This window comes from Alosa pseudoharengus, unplaced genomic scaffold, assembly GCF_046254945.1.
Source record: "Alosa pseudoharengus isolate Yale_2024_CS ecotype anadromous, Long Island Sound unplaced genomic scaffold, YU_APseudo_1.1 YU_APseudo_1.1_scf_9, whole genome shotgun sequence".
Classification (NCBI taxonomy): Eukaryota; Metazoa; Chordata; class Actinopteri; order Clupeiformes; family Clupeidae; genus Alosa; species Alosa pseudoharengus.
Genome location: NW_027468881.1, coordinates 32,002,985 through 32,022,984, shown reverse-complemented (window position 1 = coordinate 32,022,984; position 20,000 = coordinate 32,002,985). Strand labels below are relative to the sequence as shown.

Genomic DNA, 20,000 nt, shown 5'->3' with positions numbered 1-20,000 from the left:
TAAAATCAATAATAAAAATAATAATGATAGTTATTAATAATATTAGTATTAGTAGTAGTAGTAATCACAGCACCTGATGCTATTGAAATGAAACTTCTAACCTAGGCAATTACGAGAATGCATGACAGACAAATAAGTCCACATGGCTGTGGTTTAATAACTGACTTTAATGTTCTTTTCCATCAATATGGAATCATTACTGTGGTCTTTTTGTCGAAATTAGCTCACTGAGTATATCAATATTTTTGATGAGGAGGTTCTCTTCAAAAGACCAGACATTTCTTTCAAAATTCATTTGACCATTCAGAATGCCTACAGCATTAAAAAGCTTGGTTTGAAAGATAGCCAGAATAGGAAGCGAGCGCACACACACACACACACACACACACCGTCGAGCCATTCAGTGAACATTAATTAAATCAAGCAACTGGATAAAGAAATTAATTGCCAAGTGCTAGGACACAGAGTGATGTTTAAACTGAATGGCAAAGCCTCTGAACAGAACACACACACAAGTCTGAGAGAGTGTTCTCACACATTCATTAAATCCTTTCGTTTTGTATCTTTATCAGCCTCAACAGATGTCAAGGCAAACAGGTCCAGAATGTGTGAGAAAAATGTTTGCACGGTCTCTCCCTCTATGAAGGCTTAGTCTGAAACTCACTTTTAGAATAATAAAAATCAAGGAGACAGCTGTATGGATTTAACAGTATTTTCTAACTACTAATAGTCTTCTCGGTCATCTTCATTGTAGCACCCACTTCAGCGACTTCCTAAGGGTTAGTCTTCTGAAAATGATAGTGCTTCTACACGGTTTACCTTTTACAGCCTGACAGAACTTGCTGCTAAAGCTAAAGTCACTGTACCTTGTGTTTTCTTATCATACCGGATACGCAATCATCCCACCTCTTATAACTTTTACCTCAGGTGCTTTATACACCATGTCCTATTCTCCGCACCTGACTATCATATGCATTTGTCATGTGTACAGACCTTACTGTCCGTATTGACCCTAGGCAGATGGGTCAGGCCCTTGAGTCGTGGATCTGCTCGAGGTTTCTTCCTATATGTAGCCTATCTCCAATTCTAGGGAGTTTTTTCTCGCCCCTGTTACCCATGGTTCTTCTTTCTTTCTATCTTTTCTTTTCTTCCTCTTTTCCTTCTCTGATTGCCTACATTCTGTAAAGCGCCATGATACATGTGTAATGTTTTGGCGCTCTATAAGCACAATAAATTGAAATTGAATTGAATTTTGAGTTATATTAGCCTACACATTATTTCCACTCACAATTACATACCATGCACTTCACTTGCAACCTGTAGCCTACCATAGCATATGGAACACAATCGAGATAGAAGCCAAAAACAAGGTGAAAATGTAGAATGAGCATACCTTGTATTATTCAACAGTCTCAAACCATGAGCCAACTATTTGCCTGTTTATTATTATTTGTTCAATTGACTGTCACTTTAGTATTATATATATGCTTGTCACTTCTGCCCATGGCAATGACGCATCAGGTTAGCAACGATTGCCAGCAGATAATACTCTCACGACTAGTTAACAAGAAAATGAGAAACCCCACCTGTCTGCTCTCTCTGTGTATAAGGCGCGCTCTAACCTTTCATATGATTATGCAAATGATTACAGAATAGGAACAGGTTATCAACTCTATACACATGGAGGTAATTACCACCTCAAGGGTGCAGACAAGAAAGGAGTCTATGAAGCGCCATGATTAAGGAGTATATTCGATTATGAGAAAATTACAGATGGAAGGAGATGTAAGATTACTTACACTTACGTGGGTAGAGGTAAGTAGGCTAGGTGAGCTCAAAGCGATATGTATAGAAAAAGGGGCTATTTGCGGATCATACACTAAATGAAAAAGGTAGCCTTTCAACTTGTGTGACGAGGAAGATACTGACAAAAAATAGTAAGGATGCATCAGCAGGACCAGGCACACAGCATAGGCGAAGCCATGTGAAAACAATAGAATACATAAATTACTACAATTGAATACATATTTAGCAAGGAACCATGTCAGGTTATGAGGATGAAAAGGGATTGTAACTAAGTGTATTGATTTAGGAAGTCAATGGAACAGGTGCTATTAACGCAACGCGAGAAAATGCGCAGAGGCAGCTAGAAAAATAGTGTTTCAGTTTTGGATTGACGCTAAAACTTCCTTTCAGTTTTGCGCAAATAACAGTAGGCTACCAGCGAAATAATGTGTGAATAATTGCAGACATATCCGAATGATAATTCAGAGCTAAATCATTACTGACGGACCATCCTAAAATGTTGTACAGCGGTACTAGATCACATAAACACTGCAACATTTAAGCTGCTGGTAATGTCGAGACTGCAGAGCAAACGCGCATGAAGCGCATCAAACCTAGATAGACCAGCTATGTGATACTGCTCTGCAGTTCGTTGGTGAGGTATGCCAATTTGATGGTCAATTTAGTAATACGCATGGGACGAGTTTCTACCTAGGTACATCACAGAAGGAACAGTCCGAAATCTTAAACTGGCTTATCTGACACAATAACGTGCTCGTGTCCATATCGATAAAGGCAAAAAGCAGAGGAAAGATGGAGCATTGGGCTAATATTGAAACAAATATTTTCAGTTCTTAAACATCTTTTCTGAGACGGTTGACTGGCTCAGCAACCCAAATTCAAATTCATTCTGAACCGTAGCTTGCTCTTTACCGAATAATCCCTAAACACACCTCATTAAAACACACGAGGTCTAGAGAGAGGTTTGGAAGATTGTGTAACGAAGACCAAACACAAAACTTTTACCAACGTGGAAAACCACAATACCTTAAAAAGCGTCTCCTCCCCACGGACAGATTGGAAGTCACGTCTCGTCAGACAAGTACGCTTACACTCTTTCCAATCTCGTATATGCGTTGAGCGCTCGCAGATCCGTCGTTCACTGTTTAGTGTCTCGCGCAAACAATCAGCTGTTGGACTCCACCACTGGCAAATCACCGCACTCTGATCTCCCTCCCTGCGCCAGCGCGTAAATGTGCACTCCACCTTACCAGTTGTTCTTCTAAAACATATTATGTGACGTCAAGGAACACACTTGTTTTTGTTGTCAATTTATCGTAAAGAGATGTTGCTCTGAGAGCCACTATGGATATGTTTTTAGATATGGCCTTATTCTTGTATAGAGTAGGCAACAAAACAGAGATAGTTTACCTTGAGTTAGCATACAACGATGTGCCCTAGCTCCCAAACCTCCCCAAGTTCAACTTTAATGTAGGCTACATTACATCTGCAAAAGGCTGAGGCTTAATAATCACCTACAGGAGAATAACTTGGTTGCTGTTCAACACAACCACATAGACTGCTGGGAACTCACTGTTCTTAAATTAATTCCCCACAATTTAATTGAACCAGGAATAGCCTTTTGATTTATCGGTGCAGTGAAAGTCAGGAGGAGGCATTCCGGAAAGTGGAAGCCAGTCCGGGATATATTAACAGGCAGTCACATAAATCCATACTTTTATCTCTGCGCTGATTGTCTGGCTTCAAACCGCATGTAATGGTAATGCATTATGCAGAGCTCCATTTCCTCAACCGAAACAATGCAAGTGTCTGTCTGTCGCTGCCCTGCCGCGGCTCCTCCTGCGCGACATCTGCTCCGACTTCTATGACAAATTACACTAGTCAGAGGTGCGCTCCACCTGACATAAAACGCTTTCTTGACCGGGCTATTAGAAGATCCATGGTCACACTGCCCCCCTGCGTTGTACTAATAGTTTGCAATAAAGTCAAGTGACTGGCTCTACATGAACGCTTGAACACTGGTGGGATTACAGACAGGGATCAGTGTTTTTGAATACAGTCTCTCTCCAGATATTAGATTTTCTTTTGTTTTGTTTTTTTTGCGATCAAATAAGTGTAACACATTTCATGGAGACAATGAAGAGCATTCTCCATGAGTATTCTCAGCGCATGAAGTTTTCCGGTACACGAATAATATTGAATGCTAAAATTGTTGGTTTTGACTCATCTATTTTTAATCTCCCCCTTGTTCTTACTTTAAATACAAATTGTGTTAAAACAGCTGAGAACGAATCAAGACGCATCGGATGTACCGTTTATCTCAGAGTGGCATCTTTATAGGTCTGTTATTATATTTTCTTGACAAGTCTCATTTATCACACTTTTAGTAGATTAACCGAAGGGGAGCAGGCAACCACCACATTACACGCAAACCAATACCGAGGAAAACACACTCTAAGAAACAGCTTTTGACATTGAATCAAAGCAGAGCAGTCATACTGGACGTTGATATGTTCACTCTCAGTATTCCAATTGAATAGTTAGTGAGTTGTCTGTGGACTCTTTGCCCTCTAATTGTAATTTTCTTGATTATGACAATGACAGACAGTCATACTGAGCTAAACATTTATTGCATATTAGATATTATACTCTCTGATTCTGGTTTAACATATTGATGTTTGAATAAGGAACTTGGGTGATTTCATATGAACACACAATAACATCAGCAGTCCATAAACATGGAAAATAAAAGCAAAAGTGTGAAATCATTCACAGCCCTAATGTCCACCCAGAGTCCGGCCCCTCCAATGAGCCGAAACTTCGCTTCCGTGAATATCTCCGTAACTACTCCTCAACCCCCTCCCTGCTGATCAATACATCCCAAGACCATTCAGGTGAAGATCTCCAGGACATGATGCACGATCAATACCTTTGACACAGCCTCTGCGTGAGCCTGATCAATGCAGCCAGAAGAAATCAGCTGGAGACTCTCCGCCAAGACAGCCCCCCCAAAGCCCAACCCGAGAACAACTCAATGACCACAGCGAAGCTTCATTCACGACTTTTATTTCAAGATATGGCGAGACACACTCAGTGAGTGCACAAAGGCCCAGTGGGTCCATCATGTCTGTTCTTCTTGTCAGGAGGGTTAGATGAGACATTGAATTGGTGGTAGATCGCTTTGGTGACGTGAGCACAGTCGGTGACAGACATCTGTTTTCTAAAACCACTCTCCTATGAAACAAGACAATAAATGCATCTCTCTTTCTGCTGAGTGCAATGAGAGGATGTGTTCTTCCAAATGATATCTGACAAAATCTATAGGTCTAGTCCTTGTTCAAGACATAACCATAACCAAGCCAGGCCACACTCCTAAAATATGCACATGGTCTCTGAAGACCTCAAGTAGTCAATTCAAGTGCAATTAAACCAATAGAAAACAAACAAAAAAGGATATGCTGACAGATCCAAATAAATAAGAGATAAATAATGCTACTAAATCTCCCACATGTTCTTAATATTCAGTGCATATAAGCATCCTCTCTGTGATGCACAAATCCAAATGTGTTGTTGATGGAAGACATTGCATTCTTGATTTAGTTGTAAAGGCAAAATTCAAAAGCTCAACACTGATCGGTGCAAAACATCAGAGAATTGACCTCAGCAACATGGGTCTTCTTGAATATGTGTGCAAGTATTCCACTGAAATAAACTGCTTTGTATGCTTTCCATGTTTATCAATGTTCTGCATGTACCCTGCATACAGTACTGACCTGTTTGATGGAGAAGACTGAAGGAACTGTACCACTGTGAGCATGCAGCAATACAAGTGCTCAGTGCTCAGTTGAGGATAAAATGTACCAAATTACAATGGACTAAAAGCTAAAAGCATACTGAGCATAATGGAGAAATGGTCTCTTTTCAACAAGTTTCATCACCTCTTATTTATGTACCCACACCAAATCTTACTATGTATAAATCTATTTTGATTGAGGCCATTTGAAAACAGCAGCAAACAAAAACAATCCTATAAAAAATATTTTATATTTCTAACGCTAGGCATCAATCACCCTGAGAAAAAAATGAGGACTGAGGAGACATTCATGAGTGAACTAAAATGTCTTCACTTGAACACGCCTATTGGCATCAGTTGTACAGCACACACAGGTCCTTTGGGCATGATACTCTTGACAATTTAATAGGCTGGCAAATGGGACGTCTTATCTAAAGTTAAGTACAGACTTTCAAATGGAATTAAGTCTGTAAGAAAAAAACATCAGATTTGTTTTAAAGAGGAAGAAGATGTTAAGTGCTGGGACCCAAAACACTGCCAGGTGTATCATTTCTTTTTTTTTGAGGAGGAGGGGGAGGAGGAAAGGGATAAGAAGTGAAAACTAGTCTGACCTTTACATTATACGTTTTTGGTCCAAAGCTACTTCAAATCCATCCATCAAACTTCACCCAGACAGGACTGTAATGCATCAAACAATAACAGCCCCCTGCACTCAAACACCAAACAAACCTTCATCCTTCAAATTTAATCTCAAAATTGTCTTGCGTCCTCCCCTTGCTTCTGCCCTCCCTCCCGCCCTGTCATGCCTGTGTGCAAGATGAATGGGCCGAGGCCTCTAGCTGGTGCCCTGCTGCAGGTTGCTCTCGTAGTTCTCCTGGCAGGATTGGATGCGCTTGGTGAAGTAGCCGGAGTCGGAAATGGCCTGCAGCAGGTCGTTCTGCACCAGGCAGAGGTCATACAGCTCCGACGTGGACGCTGTGCGAGTCTGGGAGCCCTCGGGTTCCAAAAACACCTGGATGAGTGGAATAAAGATGGACATCATGGACATTTACTCCAGTGTATCATAATAAAAAACCAAAAAACTGACAAAAGTGACATGTGAAGGCTTGAAAACAAACTACAACCACACTACACACACACAAACTGTACTGTGAATAACTACTGTAACAAAAATGCTATATTTCGGTAACAATCCCATTTTCAGAGAGTCAGATCCTAACCTTGGGGTGGACAATTGTATCCTCATCCGTCTGCCGAATGTTATCATCAATGAAGATGTGCTGCACACTGGCGTCAAAAGGATCAACCCACAGAGGCTTACCACCCAAGATGGAGTAGGTGTTGCGGGCCCACCTATGAGGAAAAATATCAAGATTCATTATACTGTATGTACCTACAGCCACAAAGGTCCAACTGTATACTTGTGTAAGTTAAACAAGCCTTTATTTATTTAACGGTGTAATTGAGATGGACAACGATGTAAAGGACATAGACAAGATGTAATGTAGCAAGTGTTTCTAAACGGGTCAAAACAGAGCAAGACCAATACATATTCATTTTATCCAACCGTTTGATGCCGTCTTGTTTCATTCCTTGTTCACAAGCCATTTTAAAAAGCTGCACGACTACCTGCAATGCCCGTCACACCACCTCCTCCTGCCCAACAGCGCTATTACTACAGTATGTGCGAGACATAACAACCCACTCCCCCTGGCACTGTCCCTGGGAGACCCCTGTAGTGTAATGGCTCTCTCCCTCACCAGTCAAAGTGGTCCTGGAAGCCGCCCAGGCCCTCCACAGCGCTGAGGTACTGGTAGATGGCGCGGTCCCCATCACGAGACGACAGCTTCTCCTGCCCTCGGGTCAGAACCGTGCCCTTAGCGCTGCAGCGGATCCGGCCGGGGAGATCGCTCACAGAGAGCTGGGAGCAATGAGAGAGAGGGAGGGAGAGTGGATGAGAGAAAGAGAGAGAGAGGGAGAGTGGATGAGAGAAAGAGAGAGGGGAAGGGAGAGTGGATGAGAGAAAGAGAGAGAGAGAGGGAGAGTGGATGAGAGAAAGAGAGAGTGGATGAGAGAAAGAGAGAGAGAGTGGATGAGAGAAAGAGAGAGAGGGAGAGTGGATGAGAGAAAGAGAGAGGGGAAGGGAGAGTGGATGAGAGAAAGAGAGAGAGGAAGGGAGAGTGGATGAGAGAAAGAGAGAGAGAGGGAGAGTGGATGAGAGAAAGAGAGAGAGGAAGGGAGAGTGGATGAGAGAAAGAGAGAGAGAGGGAGAGTGGATGAGAGAAAGAGAGAGAGAGAGGGAGAGTGGATGAGAGAAAGAGAGAGAGGAAGGGAGAGTGGATGAGAGAAAGAGAGAGGGGAAGGGAGAGTGGATGAGAGAAAGAGAGAGAGGGGAAGTAGGAAGAGGAAGAGAGAAGAGAGAGAAGGAGAACTCATTTATTACTTAGTCCAGTCACAAGAGAAATGGCAAGTTGTGGTATTTTGTCATCAATTTCTGAACAAATAAAAAAAGAAACTACCAATGTTATCAGTGATATTCTGCAAAGGGTAACTTGCATGTAATTCAAGGAAAATGAATTACAAGCACTAGAAAAATACATGTAGAATACTATAATGCTTTAGCCCTCGTGGTCCTACAACAGATAAGAGCCAGATGTGTTCTAGACTCCAGGATTCTGGGATTCTCCAGGATTTCAAAAGCCTTCTCAAATTATATTTGTTTAAAAGCTCCACAATCCATTGTAGTATTTCTATAGCCATCACGAGAGTTCTGTTAGTCTCGAGTTAACCCTCGGTCATGGGATAACAGCAACACTTTTTTCTTAGCCCACTATGACAATGGCTGCTCTTTGCATTCCACAGACGGGGGAGATGCGAGCAGACAGTCTCTGCGATTATGCGGACGTGCGTGAGCAAACAGCGGCTGACAGCAGACAGCCTGAATAAGTCGTCACCACCCCCGTCTCTACCCTGGACACAGTGGACTCGGCGTGCCCGGAGGCGTGTGGTGAGAGACGTCCCCGACATCCTTCTGCCCACCTCCGCCGCAGAAATCAATGTGTTCAGCTCCACTTGGCTAACGAGAGGATCAGCCTGCTGTGAGGGTGTGTGGGTGTGTGTGTGTGTGTGTGTGGTGAGTGTTTAGGAGAATGGGCAGGGCGGGGGAATGTGTTTGTGGGGAGGGATGGTTCATTATGAGTGCAGTCAGGTAGAAAGAATGCTGTGTGTATGTGGTGAGGGTGTGTGGGGAAGAGGCGTGGGTTGGGGGCATCCAAAGGGCAGACAACAGTCTCAGGGCAAATTTTGGACAATTTCATACCTCACCTCACCTTCACCTTCACCAATGCTAAACAAGGCACCAACACATTCATTGTGATGAACCTAAACATACTCAAGATTAACAAACCGTTTGCCATCTGAGGCCTACCTTTAGGGCAGGGAGGTCCGGGAACAGTGGATGGTCCCCCTGGGTCAAGGCTCTGCGGACCACCGCCAAGACTCTGGGCAGGTCAGTGCCAAAAGTGCGGAACAAAATGGCAAACTCGCGGCCTTGGGAGGCCAGGTCCTGGAGGAGCTGGAAGAAAGAGGGCAAGATCCAGTGGTACAGGTTGCCGTCCTCCCCTCTCACGGAGAACTCCTCATCCGCGGGCAGGTCCGCGGGCCAGCGCAGCTGAGCCAGGTGCTCCTCCAGGACCCCACGGAACTTCCGTCCAGGTCCAGCTGTGGTGAAGCCAGCCACTCGGCCGAACTTCGAGTAGTAACTGACGGCATCTTTGTTGGGTGGCGAGAGGGAGGGGGCTTCAGATATCCACTCCCACTTGCCTGTAGGCAGGGTGAGGGGATGTGTTGACAGACACAGAAAATCTAGCTTTACAACATTCTCAATGCATGCATATTGGGTTACAAGGTAATGTCACATACTTGAATCAAAGCCAAGACAAGTTTAATAATGTTCCATAACTAGGCAATATTTTCTTAAACCAAAACCCCTACATAAGAATAAAACAACTATGTGACAAATCAATAAAACAAGACATTTATTCAATGTAATTCAACTTTTACCAGCATAACACCATCTTACCTTTTGACATATGTCCCCAAGTGACCGTGGAAAGAAAGTAATCCAAAGCGGCAACAGTCCCTTGCTTAGTCACGGCATCTGATACCAGGATGGTATTGTTCAAGTCGATGTGGAGAATGAGCTTCTTCGGTCTGACAGAATTCCCTGTGGGATGCCCACTGCCAGGTGCGCCCGATCGAAGTTCTCGTTCGTCCTCGTCATTAGTCTCATTTATACCACAGTTTCTGTCCACGGCGTCTGACATTACTTAGCCTACAATTAAGTCCCTCCACAGGAAGGCTAGATTTGTGGAACGGAGAATATTAGAGTAGGCTACTAATTTATCCAGGAGTCCTGTGCGGAACGTTCTCACTATTAGACGATCAAAGCAAATGCTATAAGCAGCTAATGAATGAAACCTACCGTATGACTCTTGCTACATTAACAAGGTTGTCCTTAGAGACGTTAGTTGGTAATGACAAATAAAGGGCATGGTGACATTTACAATCCTGGTTTTGCTGTAACTTTTTCTTGTATGAATGAGCGCTTCCGACATATCCGAATAAAAAAAATCTTGACGTAGGCTACCAGCGATTTTAGGGATCTGAAACACCACCACCAGATGCTAGCTGCCTTGCTACCTTACCATGGTAATGTTGGCTGTCGGAGACACATAATCGCTAAGGTTATTTTTTTTTAAATGAAACGTTTAGCTAACGAGCACGGCATTAGCTATTGTTCTGTCGCCAAATGAGGTTTTTGAAACAAGCCTACCACATAACATTTCCACTCCCATGGGTGTAGCTGATGACACCAACACCATGGTTTGTTGTATGAGGCGGCAGGACTGGCGAGAAAACCACACACCGGTTTTGAACTGGGTTTTGAACAGCTGAAACTGCACATTTCCTTGTTTTGCAGGTAGAAATGGATTTGTGTGGGAGGCTTTTTGACTAGCGCACCCTAGAGGATGTATTTATTATGGAGGACCAGTCAGGAAACAACTTGAATGTAGGCCTACAAGCAAGTAGGTTGTATAGATCAGGGGTTCCCAAACTTTTCCAAGACAAGGCCCCCCAAATACCACGAGGTTTTAGCCAAGCCCCCCCTTGATGTGTTAATAAACCCATCGACAATGCTACAGCAAATGTAAAAATAAATCAAGCTAATCCTCTATCCTCTACAGTGCAGGAAAATTGCATTTGGGGCTTTCTGCTCTATGAGAGCTCTCTTTCCACTTATTCCCAGTCATTATCATGGAAAATATAATGTTCAGATATGTGACACATTATTATAATCATATTTTATAACAACCCTCATAGTTATAGGTATATTTTTAATATGTATTGTTTGTTTTTATTTTTCCTTCCAACTTGCTACGGGCCCCCTGGCACCCCCTCACGGCCCCCAAAATCACTAGTATAAATCACAGATAAGCTGCGCATAGAGGCAATATATAATGTAGCCTAAAGGAAGGATGCCTTCCATTTTCCAGGGCCCTTTGAAGTACTCTACCCTGCCTAGCAGCTGCATTTGCTCAGGAAAGGACATGACAAGTCAACACCTCTTGGAATCTTTATTGAAAGTTACTTATGATTCCGAGTTTGCATATACAAACATTACCTGTCATTTTTTTAGTTTCCCAAAAGCTTATTTATTTACTTATATTAACCATTTATATTATATTCACAGCAGCATTTGGAAAACCATACACCCATATACCTTACTTAATATATGCAGTCCAATACAAAACAAAACAGGGGGCACTAGACAGTCCACATAGAAAGGGCATCAAGGTGGGCTAGGGACTTACATGATTGGTAATGACATTTTAGGACTACAGTGGTGGTCAACATGCAGGTTTTCTGTTCAATGTCAAGCCTTTTTTTCTCTGCAATACACAATATTTCCACAGGTTTGTTCAAACTTAGAAAAGGTGGAACCCAGTTAACAAACAATCAAATAAGACAACAATGAAAGACTAACTTTAAGGAGGAGTCCAGCATTTCTCAATCCATATCTTATGAAAATTGTTACATCTGACCATCTAGCCAATCTATAGTACACTTGACACAATAGCTGCAGTTTTGACAAGTCCAAAGCCTTTTAGTTTTACATTTCTTTGAAGTCCCCAAAGTAAATTAACTCAGCTACAAAGACTGATGTGCATCAATTTGTTTCAACAAAACGTTGAAGTTTTAGAACATACTGAAAATGTCCAAAGAGAAATTTAAAAATCCTTGAAGGCTTCCATGTGGCTACCAATTACACCACAACGAGGGAAGGCAAAGCAGTTTCTCAACACTGCAGCTATTTGCACCATTGTGCTTTGAAGGACTCTAAATGATCAGATTAAAAGAAAAAGAAAAAAACATTTTCAGGTATGGGATGACAAACTGGCATTACCCTTTAATATATTTTCTTTCAGTGCGCTTAACACATTACACATGACTGAGCAAGTTTGCAGTATAGTTAGAAAAAAAAAAACTACCCAGGCTCCAAATAAAAGACAACAAATAGAAACAAGGAGAAAGGTACAAAGACACAACAGAACCCAGCGCGCGCACGCACACACACACAGTCTTCCCCCCGCTTCACAAACACACAGATACACAATATCGACCAGTATGGCTGAAGGGGTCAGGTCCGTTTTGTAGCTGCTTAACGTTAGTTGAGGTTCGTCGCTGTTCTCAGAGGACAGAACCTCATACCCAGTGGCCACTTGTGTGTGTGTGCAGGACAGCAGCTGAAGGAGGAAAAGCCCAAAAGTCTACTGAACCCAGGCTTCACCGGAGATAGATTGTGAGCAGACACAGGTGAACCTTCATCAGCACATCTAAAGCTTGTGTATGTATCTAATTTGGTGGAGTGTGTGTGTGTGTGTGTGTGTGTTTCATACACACAGTGATAGTACCTGTGTATGAGGCTACATGTCATATATGCCATGTGTTTAATGAGCAGAGGTGATTATACAGGGAGTGGGCCTGTGTGTGTGTGTGTGTGTGTGTGTGTGTGTGTGTGTGTGTGGACAGCGCAACAGGGAGAGAATGTGCATGCATACGCCTCCTCCTTTGTCCATCCTTTTCCCGGCTCGGTCGTTGCACCAGTGCAACAGTAGCACCTTCACAGCGCCTTCAAGAATTTAGGAGCACCAAAGTCCTTTTCCTGTTGTTGTTGTTGTTGTTGTTGTTGTTGTTATTAGTTATTGTTGTGGTTTCTTCTGACCCCAACTGTTCCTTATGGGGGAACTCCTCTCCCAGAAGGCTGGTAGTCAGGGGTGGCGGTCGGTGGCGAAAGCGCCGCAGGGTCCCTTTAGTCCACTTCCTCCAGGTTGCTGTAGGATGGGGCGGAACACTCTCCCGAGGAGGCAAAGAGGTCAGAGGTCACCTCCGGTGTCAGCTGAGGGGGGCCTTCGGGGTCCAGGTCGGTCCCAAAGAGCGCCTGACTAGATGCCTGTAAAATAAATCAGCGTTACAAGACAGGCTTTCTACAGGACCATTCTTGAAACACAGGGGAAGACCTGGGTAATCACCATATCCAATCAAGAGCAGCACTGCAGGAGAAACATGATGCATCCATTAATTAATTAAAATAGTGGACAGAATTTCTTTCACAGATCAACTTCACACCAACGATGCAGATAAGGTAATTAAATATTTGCCACTGCATTTACATTACATTAACATCACCCAGTCCGATGTGATAAGATTGAAATTTTATTTAAAAAGCCAGTACAAGTAAATTGTACAGAGCAGCATCAGATTTTTCAGAGTACCATTACAGGTTATTGCTGGGATATTTTAACAGCTGTCTTCTCTTGGGTCTTAAATAACAGTGGCAATTTTAGCCTATACAGCATTGTGCATTTAAAATATTATTACATCATCAGTTAAAATATCATTAATCATTTCAATACAGCATTCAGGCAAGGTTGTGAACCGCTAGACTGCAAGCTCTACTCAATAAGGACAATGTAACCTTGTCTGCTCCGGTTTAAACTAGATGAAAGACAACTACAAGGGGCCATCACTCTTCAAATGCAATTCCTGTAAATTATCTAATATACAAAAATATCTTGACATACATTACGACAAAAGACGGATCATTCTAGCAGCTCTAGTTGCATACTTCAGTTACACATTCCAGCATTTAGTCCTAGTATTTATGACAACTTTCAGACGACTTTAGGTAGATCCTCGTGTTGGCATAGTGGATGGATGGTTTATCGTTTTTCATTGCACTGAGCCATAAAAGGAAGAAGGGGGTATTTGAAAACCAGGGGGGGGGGGGAATGTCCACAGAGGCTTTTTCCTGGTCTGTGACATGGCTTAAAATCAAGGGACAGAGAGAGGAGGCTCCAAGACATAACACTAATGTCCCTGAGTCATCGGCTACTCCCACAGGCCTGGACACATTAGAACTTCTACAGTCCAACACATACACAGTTATGCTTCTGACCTCCAGAAAACCCAAAGCCACATTACTTTACTCAAGTAATGGGAGAAGGTCTAAGATGTTGGGAGTGAGACATGCATAGAATACACTTCACCTAGACATAGATTTGGCTTTTTAAACTTAGCTTTAGATCTCAAACAAATGAACACACACACAAACAATAACAAAGACTTAGATATTAAAATGAATCAACAAATAGATCATTCGAATCGGCAAAAAAAAGACATGCAACACTGCAAAAACAAGGCAGGTGATGTTGATACTTAAAAAGGCAGAAAGTAAGAAACCAGCACAAAATGTGCAATTACCACAGACCGGTAGGTGTCTAAATTAAGAGGGAAACAAATAATTGATCTGCCATTTGTGTTTCCAAACCATTTGGAAGCTCAGGAGGTGTGTGTGTGTGTGAGTCTGAGAGAGCGAAAGAGAGCGAGAGAGAGAGGGAGAGGGAGAGGGAGAGAGAGAGGAGAGTGAGCGAGTGATAGAGCACCATCATGGTGTAACCTGTATTTTTTAATTCTATGGAAACCATGTTGCTGGCGGGCAGATTTCCTACTGTCTAATGTGCTACTACAAATACAATTTCACTTTACAGGAATGGCATATATGGGTTAAAAACAACTTGAAACAACTGACAATTGACTTTTTGATAGTGTCACCAGAGGACACCTACTGTATTTTAAAAGAATTAAGACGACTGGTGAATTACTGAATTATAAATGTACTATAATCATTTTTAAATGTAATCATTTGTAAATGTAATCATTTGTAAATGGCATCAGTCCTAGTGCATGACTCCATGCATTCCTCGGTCACTGCTGATTGACCACTAACTCGCATTAAAACCACAAAAGCTAAAACCAACGCACCAATGACATTCATGTTGTCAACCATGCCTAAACATGGTCACAATCAAGTAACACTTTTAGGTCAAGTGCATGTCAAGTATTCGGCATCTGAATGTTTTTCCTAAAACCTACAGGATTACGCATACATCATCCTGCTGCAGCTCTCGCAGACTCAAAACACTGAAGCATACACATATAAACAACACTATCAGATCCCATAAGGTAGCGTGTAGTGCAAAACTGTGTCCTGAATGTCCCTACAAATCACAAACTTTGCAACACCACTTTGCATGTAGGGGGGACCAAAGCCCTGCATCTGTTTTACAGCCAGAGTGCATTAGCTGGGGAAGCCAAAATAGAGGCTTAAACCAGAAGTGTTAATTAATTTATTGATAATGATGAGTCCAGGAGCCCAAGGTCACAACGTTTCCCAGAGATCTACAGGATGGAACTATACCATATAGCAGCATGGAAGATGGAGGTGGTCGCCCAGTTCTGTCACCTGAATAATCTACCTCTGATAGTGTGCGAATCTGCAGTGTTTTCAAAGTGCAATTTCTTTCACATTTTTTCTTACCCCCAATTTTACACTTTTGATTGCCACTGATTGCCTTTTTATAACGTGTGCTTTCGATCACTTCAAATAGATAGTGATAAATTAAATATATGCTTACATACGGAGCTCCATAAATACATACATACAGGGGTATTGATACATACAGTACATACATACATACAGGGGTATTGATTCAAGTGTGTACTTTGGGAGGCTAGGAGTGGCTAGCTAACGGCGGTAGACCAGGGGGTAGAAGAGGTTGAGGGCCAGTGCTAGCAGGGCAGCCATCGTGCCTAGGACAAAATATTTGACATAGTCGTCATCAGAGTAATCCGAGATGTTGCTGCCACGGCGCCGGCGACGCTGCTGCTGCTGTTGTCGTCGTCGCAGGGACTGTGGTCCTCTTAGCCTGCCCTCTTCGCCATAGTCCTCGTCCTCTGCGTCCTGTCCGGGCGCCGTGCATCGTCGCTGGAGCCGTGGCCGGACGAACAGACCCTGCTGCCTCACTTCCTGTCTCTCCGCCTCTTCTTCCAGCTCCTGCCAGATCAGAGAGGCCTGCGATTGGCGGAAACCTGTGTCAGCTTCTAAGAAAGGTGGTGCTCGGGCGGGGCCTTCACAAGCACTTCACTTAGAGAGCTTAAGACCCCGGATTAAGCAATTACAACACCTGCCACAGTCAGCTGGGCTTAAAAACACCTCTATTTCAGATCATTGCAAAACACCTGCCAACAGTCATCTGTGGTTAGAAAACCTGACACACAGCTAAAGGACGCTACAACAGTGAGCCAGACTTGTGGTGGGACATGACTGTTCGTGAGCCAGACTTGTGGTGGGACATGACTGTTCAGGCCAGACTCTGAGGGTGCAGTGCTTACGCACGCACGCACGCGCGCACACACACACACACACACACACACACACACACACACCTGAGGACCGCTGCACTGATAAGGCCGACAGCTCTGAGCCGATGAGAAGCATCACAAACCTTCAGTGGAAGAGATCTTTTAACGTTAAACTGGCTGTAGTTCACTTAGGTTAATATCGAACAGAAGGAGCTTAACAATGCTGTGGTAGGCCCAGAGCCAATTTGAGACAAAAACGAAATCTTTTAACTCCCTTCCTCTGATGAACACTGAAAGGACTCCCACACAGACAACATCAGTGCATTTGCAGCAGGAAGCTGAATAAATACACACAAGGAACACAGTCTCTCTTGAGCCTGTGTGTGTGTGTGTGTGTGTGTGTGTGTGTGTGTGTGTGTGTGTGTGTGTGTGTGTGTGTGTATGTGCGTCCTTTCAATTTTTGCATCCCAGTCAGATCTCAGCCCTTTATATAAATGATAATCATCATAATTTGCATAAACTGTTCCAAGGTCACTGCTGCCCTTTCCCCCACATATGAGAGCTCATTCAGCTCATTACCCTCATGTGTCCTGCAGAGCCCCCTTAACCACAACCAATTCAACTATCCAATATAAACAACATAACGCTTCAATATGAGGTCACTGGGTCGTCTTGGATAGTCGAGTACTGAACTGGGAACATACAGTTTAAGGGGCCTTTTAGTGCTGTGTGAAGTGATTTTGAAAGGTATTGATTAGGGATGCCCCAATAGCACTATTGATTATCAATAGTGGTTTCAGTTTACTTCTACCATTACAATAATAGTTACCATCAAAGCACAAAGAATTTGTGAAATTAATTTTCAGGTGTACTCTAGTAGTTCCAAAATGTCATAAAATAATACAAATAAACTGTATAGCAGGAGGGTCTCCCAACCAAGAACAAGCAAAACAGCTTGTTTTTTGAAGCTTTTTTTCAGCTCTGGAAATCACACAGATCACAGAAAACTCCACAGAGGGGTTAAAGGGGACATTATGTGTGTGTGTGCGCGCGCGCATGTGTGTTTGGTCCTCACCTGGCTGGTGGCGGCTCCGGCGCCCGTGGCTGCTTCGGCCCCTAGAGGCCCGAGGAAGCGCGGGGGCCGCTCTACGGGGGAGTTGCGGCGTCGGTAGAAGAGCACGTAGGCGTAGCGCGTCACCACCTGACTCTCCTCGACCGTCGTTACGGTGCTGTCGTCAAACAGACGCCAACCTGGGCGAGGGTTCAGAGATAGCAGGCAGGGCCAGGTTACAGAAGTAACAAGGGAATTAACTTGATAACGTGATGAATTTACACAATTTCACATACACAATCTGTCTTTCAGAGACTGAATACAGAAATCCCATTTTTAATGATCATGGCCTATATCAGTGTTTCTCAAACTTTTTCAGACCAAGGACCACTTAACCAGTAAAAAAAAACTCATGGACCACCTAGCTAATAGACACAATAGGCCTACTCACTGAACCACCTTGCTAATTGTCTTTGCACCTTGCTTATTGTTTTAGAGGATTCATATGATTTAAATTGGCATAGCTTACATAGGCAGTGTTGCAGAACTGTTTGGAAGTTGGTTCAATATTGCAAACAACTCATCTATATTGTTTTTTACCACGTCTGCTCGCGGACCACTTGGGATAGCTTGCGGACCACCAGTGGTCCCCGGACCACACTTTGAGAAACACTGGCCTATATGAACTGTCTATCTAGCTGTAGCAATTATGGCAACCAAGCAAAAAAACAATGGAGTTCAAATCTCTAAGTAAAGCAGAAGTGACATACCGACATCGCTGCGCTGGCTGTTCTTGTCGTTGGGCAGCCGGGCATAGGCAGTGTAGTGGCCACCTATCATGCCACCATAGTGGTTTATTACCCCATATAGGTCGTAGATGGGAGGTTGCATGTCATCCTTCTGGCCAATACAGAACTTGCTGAGATCCAAGTTCCTAAAGGGCAGAGAAAAGCAAAGTGTAACATTTTCCGTAGGATGTGAGCTGTTGTGTGCCAACTAGAATGCAGGTATGTGAAAAGGCCATCATTACAAGATTATATATATATATATTTATATATATATATATATATATATTTTGTGTTTGTCAGTATAAAGCAAGAAAATGGGGAAATTTTTATTACCAAAGTAACCCACACTGGAGGTTAGCTAAGAAGTTTGCCCTCCATGTAAATTCACACATTCTCTTGTAATGATGGCCTCTTGTGTGTGTGTACCATATCATTGTATAAGTGTGTGTGTGTGTGTGTGTGTGTGTGTACCGGATAAGAAAGTTCACCATATCATTGTATAAGTGTGTGAGTGTGTGTGTGAGTGTGTGTGTGTGTGTGTGTGTGTGTGTGTACCTGACGGGAAAGTCCACCATGTCGTTGATCTTGTCCCTCCAGATGAAGCTGCGGAAGGAGAAGCGCTTCAGCTGGATGATGAGCACATTGGGCAGTCGCCATAGCAGCAGTTGCTTAGACGCCTCCCGGTGCTGCTGGCACTTAGGGCAGTACCTGCGGTCAGGAAATGGACACGGATAGACATCACACTCAGAGAGCTTCTCAGGTACAGAAACGACACACACAGACATCACACTCAGAGAGCTTCTCAGGCACAGAGATGAACACTTCTGCAGACCTCCTCTCCTAAAATCGGCCTGATTTTGACAGCTAAGCACTACAGACTAATCGACATTCTTCCAAACCTGTCCTAAATAGAAGAAAGAAACTAACTGCCAAATTTCACATGAACTGTAATGTTCAGCCTGACACTTGTGCTTGAGATTTTAAATCTGCTGCTCTTAACACACAAAACTACAAAGATCAGGTGTCACTGTGGTGTTTTCCCTTCTGCTCTTGGGACGAGTCTGCATGTGTGTGCGCGCGTGTGTGTATGTGTGCGCGCGTGTGTGTATGTGCGCGCGCGTGTGTGTATGTGTGTGTGTGTAAGCGTGCACGTGTGTGTATGTGCTGTGTCGTACCAGGCCTCCTCCGGCGCCAGCACCTCTGGCTTGGTGAAGAGGTTGAGGCATTGCTCCAGGGTGAAGTGTCCAGCGCGGGCCGTCTCGCTGGCGGAGCCGGGGTCCTCGTCGAACTCCAGCTCTTTAGAGCGCACCAGCACGTACTCCTTCAGCCGCTCGTTGTTCTTCCACACCAGCTCCACCGTGCAGTCCTCAGAGATCTCCAGAGGCCCCTCTGCTGGGAGAGAGAGGGAGAGAGGAAGAGAGAGAGAGGGAGAGAGGAAGAGAGAGAAAGAGAGAGAGGGAGAGGAAGAGAGAGAGAGAGAGGGGGAGGGAGAGGGGGAGGGAGAGAGAGAGGAAGAGGGAGAGAGAGAGAGGGAGAGTGGGGGAGGGGGAGGGAGAGAGAGAGAGAGAGAGAGAGGGGGGGAGAGAGTGGAAGAGGGAGAGAAAGAGGGAGGGAGAGAGAGATTGGGAGAGGGAAAGAGGGAGGGAGAGAGAGAGATTGGGAGAGGGAGAGATAGAATGGGAGAGAGAGAGAGAGAGAGAGAGAGAGAGAGAGAGGGGGGTGTGTATGGAGGGAGAGGAAGAGAAGAGGAAGAGAAGAGGAAGAAGGGAGAGGAGAGGCACCACACAACGTTAGAGAT

The 20,000-nt window shown here is 43.8% G+C and overlaps 2 protein-coding genes across 7 annotated transcripts in view; both read right to left on the bottom strand.

The window, feature by feature from the left end:
* Positions 1 to 6,395: 6,395 nt before the first annotated feature.
* LOC143114851 (uncharacterized) lies at positions 6,396 to 10,543 on the bottom strand. Its single transcript, XM_076276667.1, has 5 exons — positions 9,681 to 10,543; positions 9,027 to 9,421; positions 7,360 to 7,520; positions 6,820 to 6,952; positions 6,396 to 6,611 (listed from the first exon to the last, which is right to left on the bottom strand). Exons 1-5 carry the CDS (start codon positions 9,922 to 9,924, stop codon positions 6,435 to 6,437), a joined length of 1,110 nt encoding a protein of 369 aa, XP_076132782.1. The 5' UTR covers positions 9,925 to 10,543; the 3' UTR covers positions 6,396 to 6,434.
* Positions 10,544 to 11,220: 677 nt separating this feature from the next.
* Positions 11,221 to 20,000, bottom strand: part of usp19 (ubiquitin specific peptidase 19) — a 32,533-nt gene continuing 23,753 nt past the window's right edge. For 3 of the 6 annotated variants that reach the window (XM_076276856.1, XM_076276858.1, XM_076276859.1), the window contains exons 22-26: positions 19,378 to 19,594; positions 18,758 to 18,910; positions 18,185 to 18,348; positions 17,439 to 17,614; positions 13,359 to 16,073 (exon numbers count right to left, since the gene is read on the bottom strand). In XM_076276856.1, the coding sequence (XP_076132971.1) occupies positions 15,747 to 16,073; positions 17,439 to 17,614; positions 18,185 to 18,348; positions 18,758 to 18,910; positions 19,378 to 19,594 (1,037 nt within the window). In that variant the 3' untranslated portion in view covers positions 13,359 to 15,746. Of the gene's footprint in view, positions 13,113 to 13,358; positions 16,074 to 17,438; positions 17,615 to 18,184; positions 18,349 to 18,757; positions 18,911 to 19,377; positions 19,595 to 20,000 lie in introns of those variants that run through there. The other 3 variants (XM_076276860.1, XM_076276861.1, XM_076276857.1) reach the window with 2 other exon arrangements.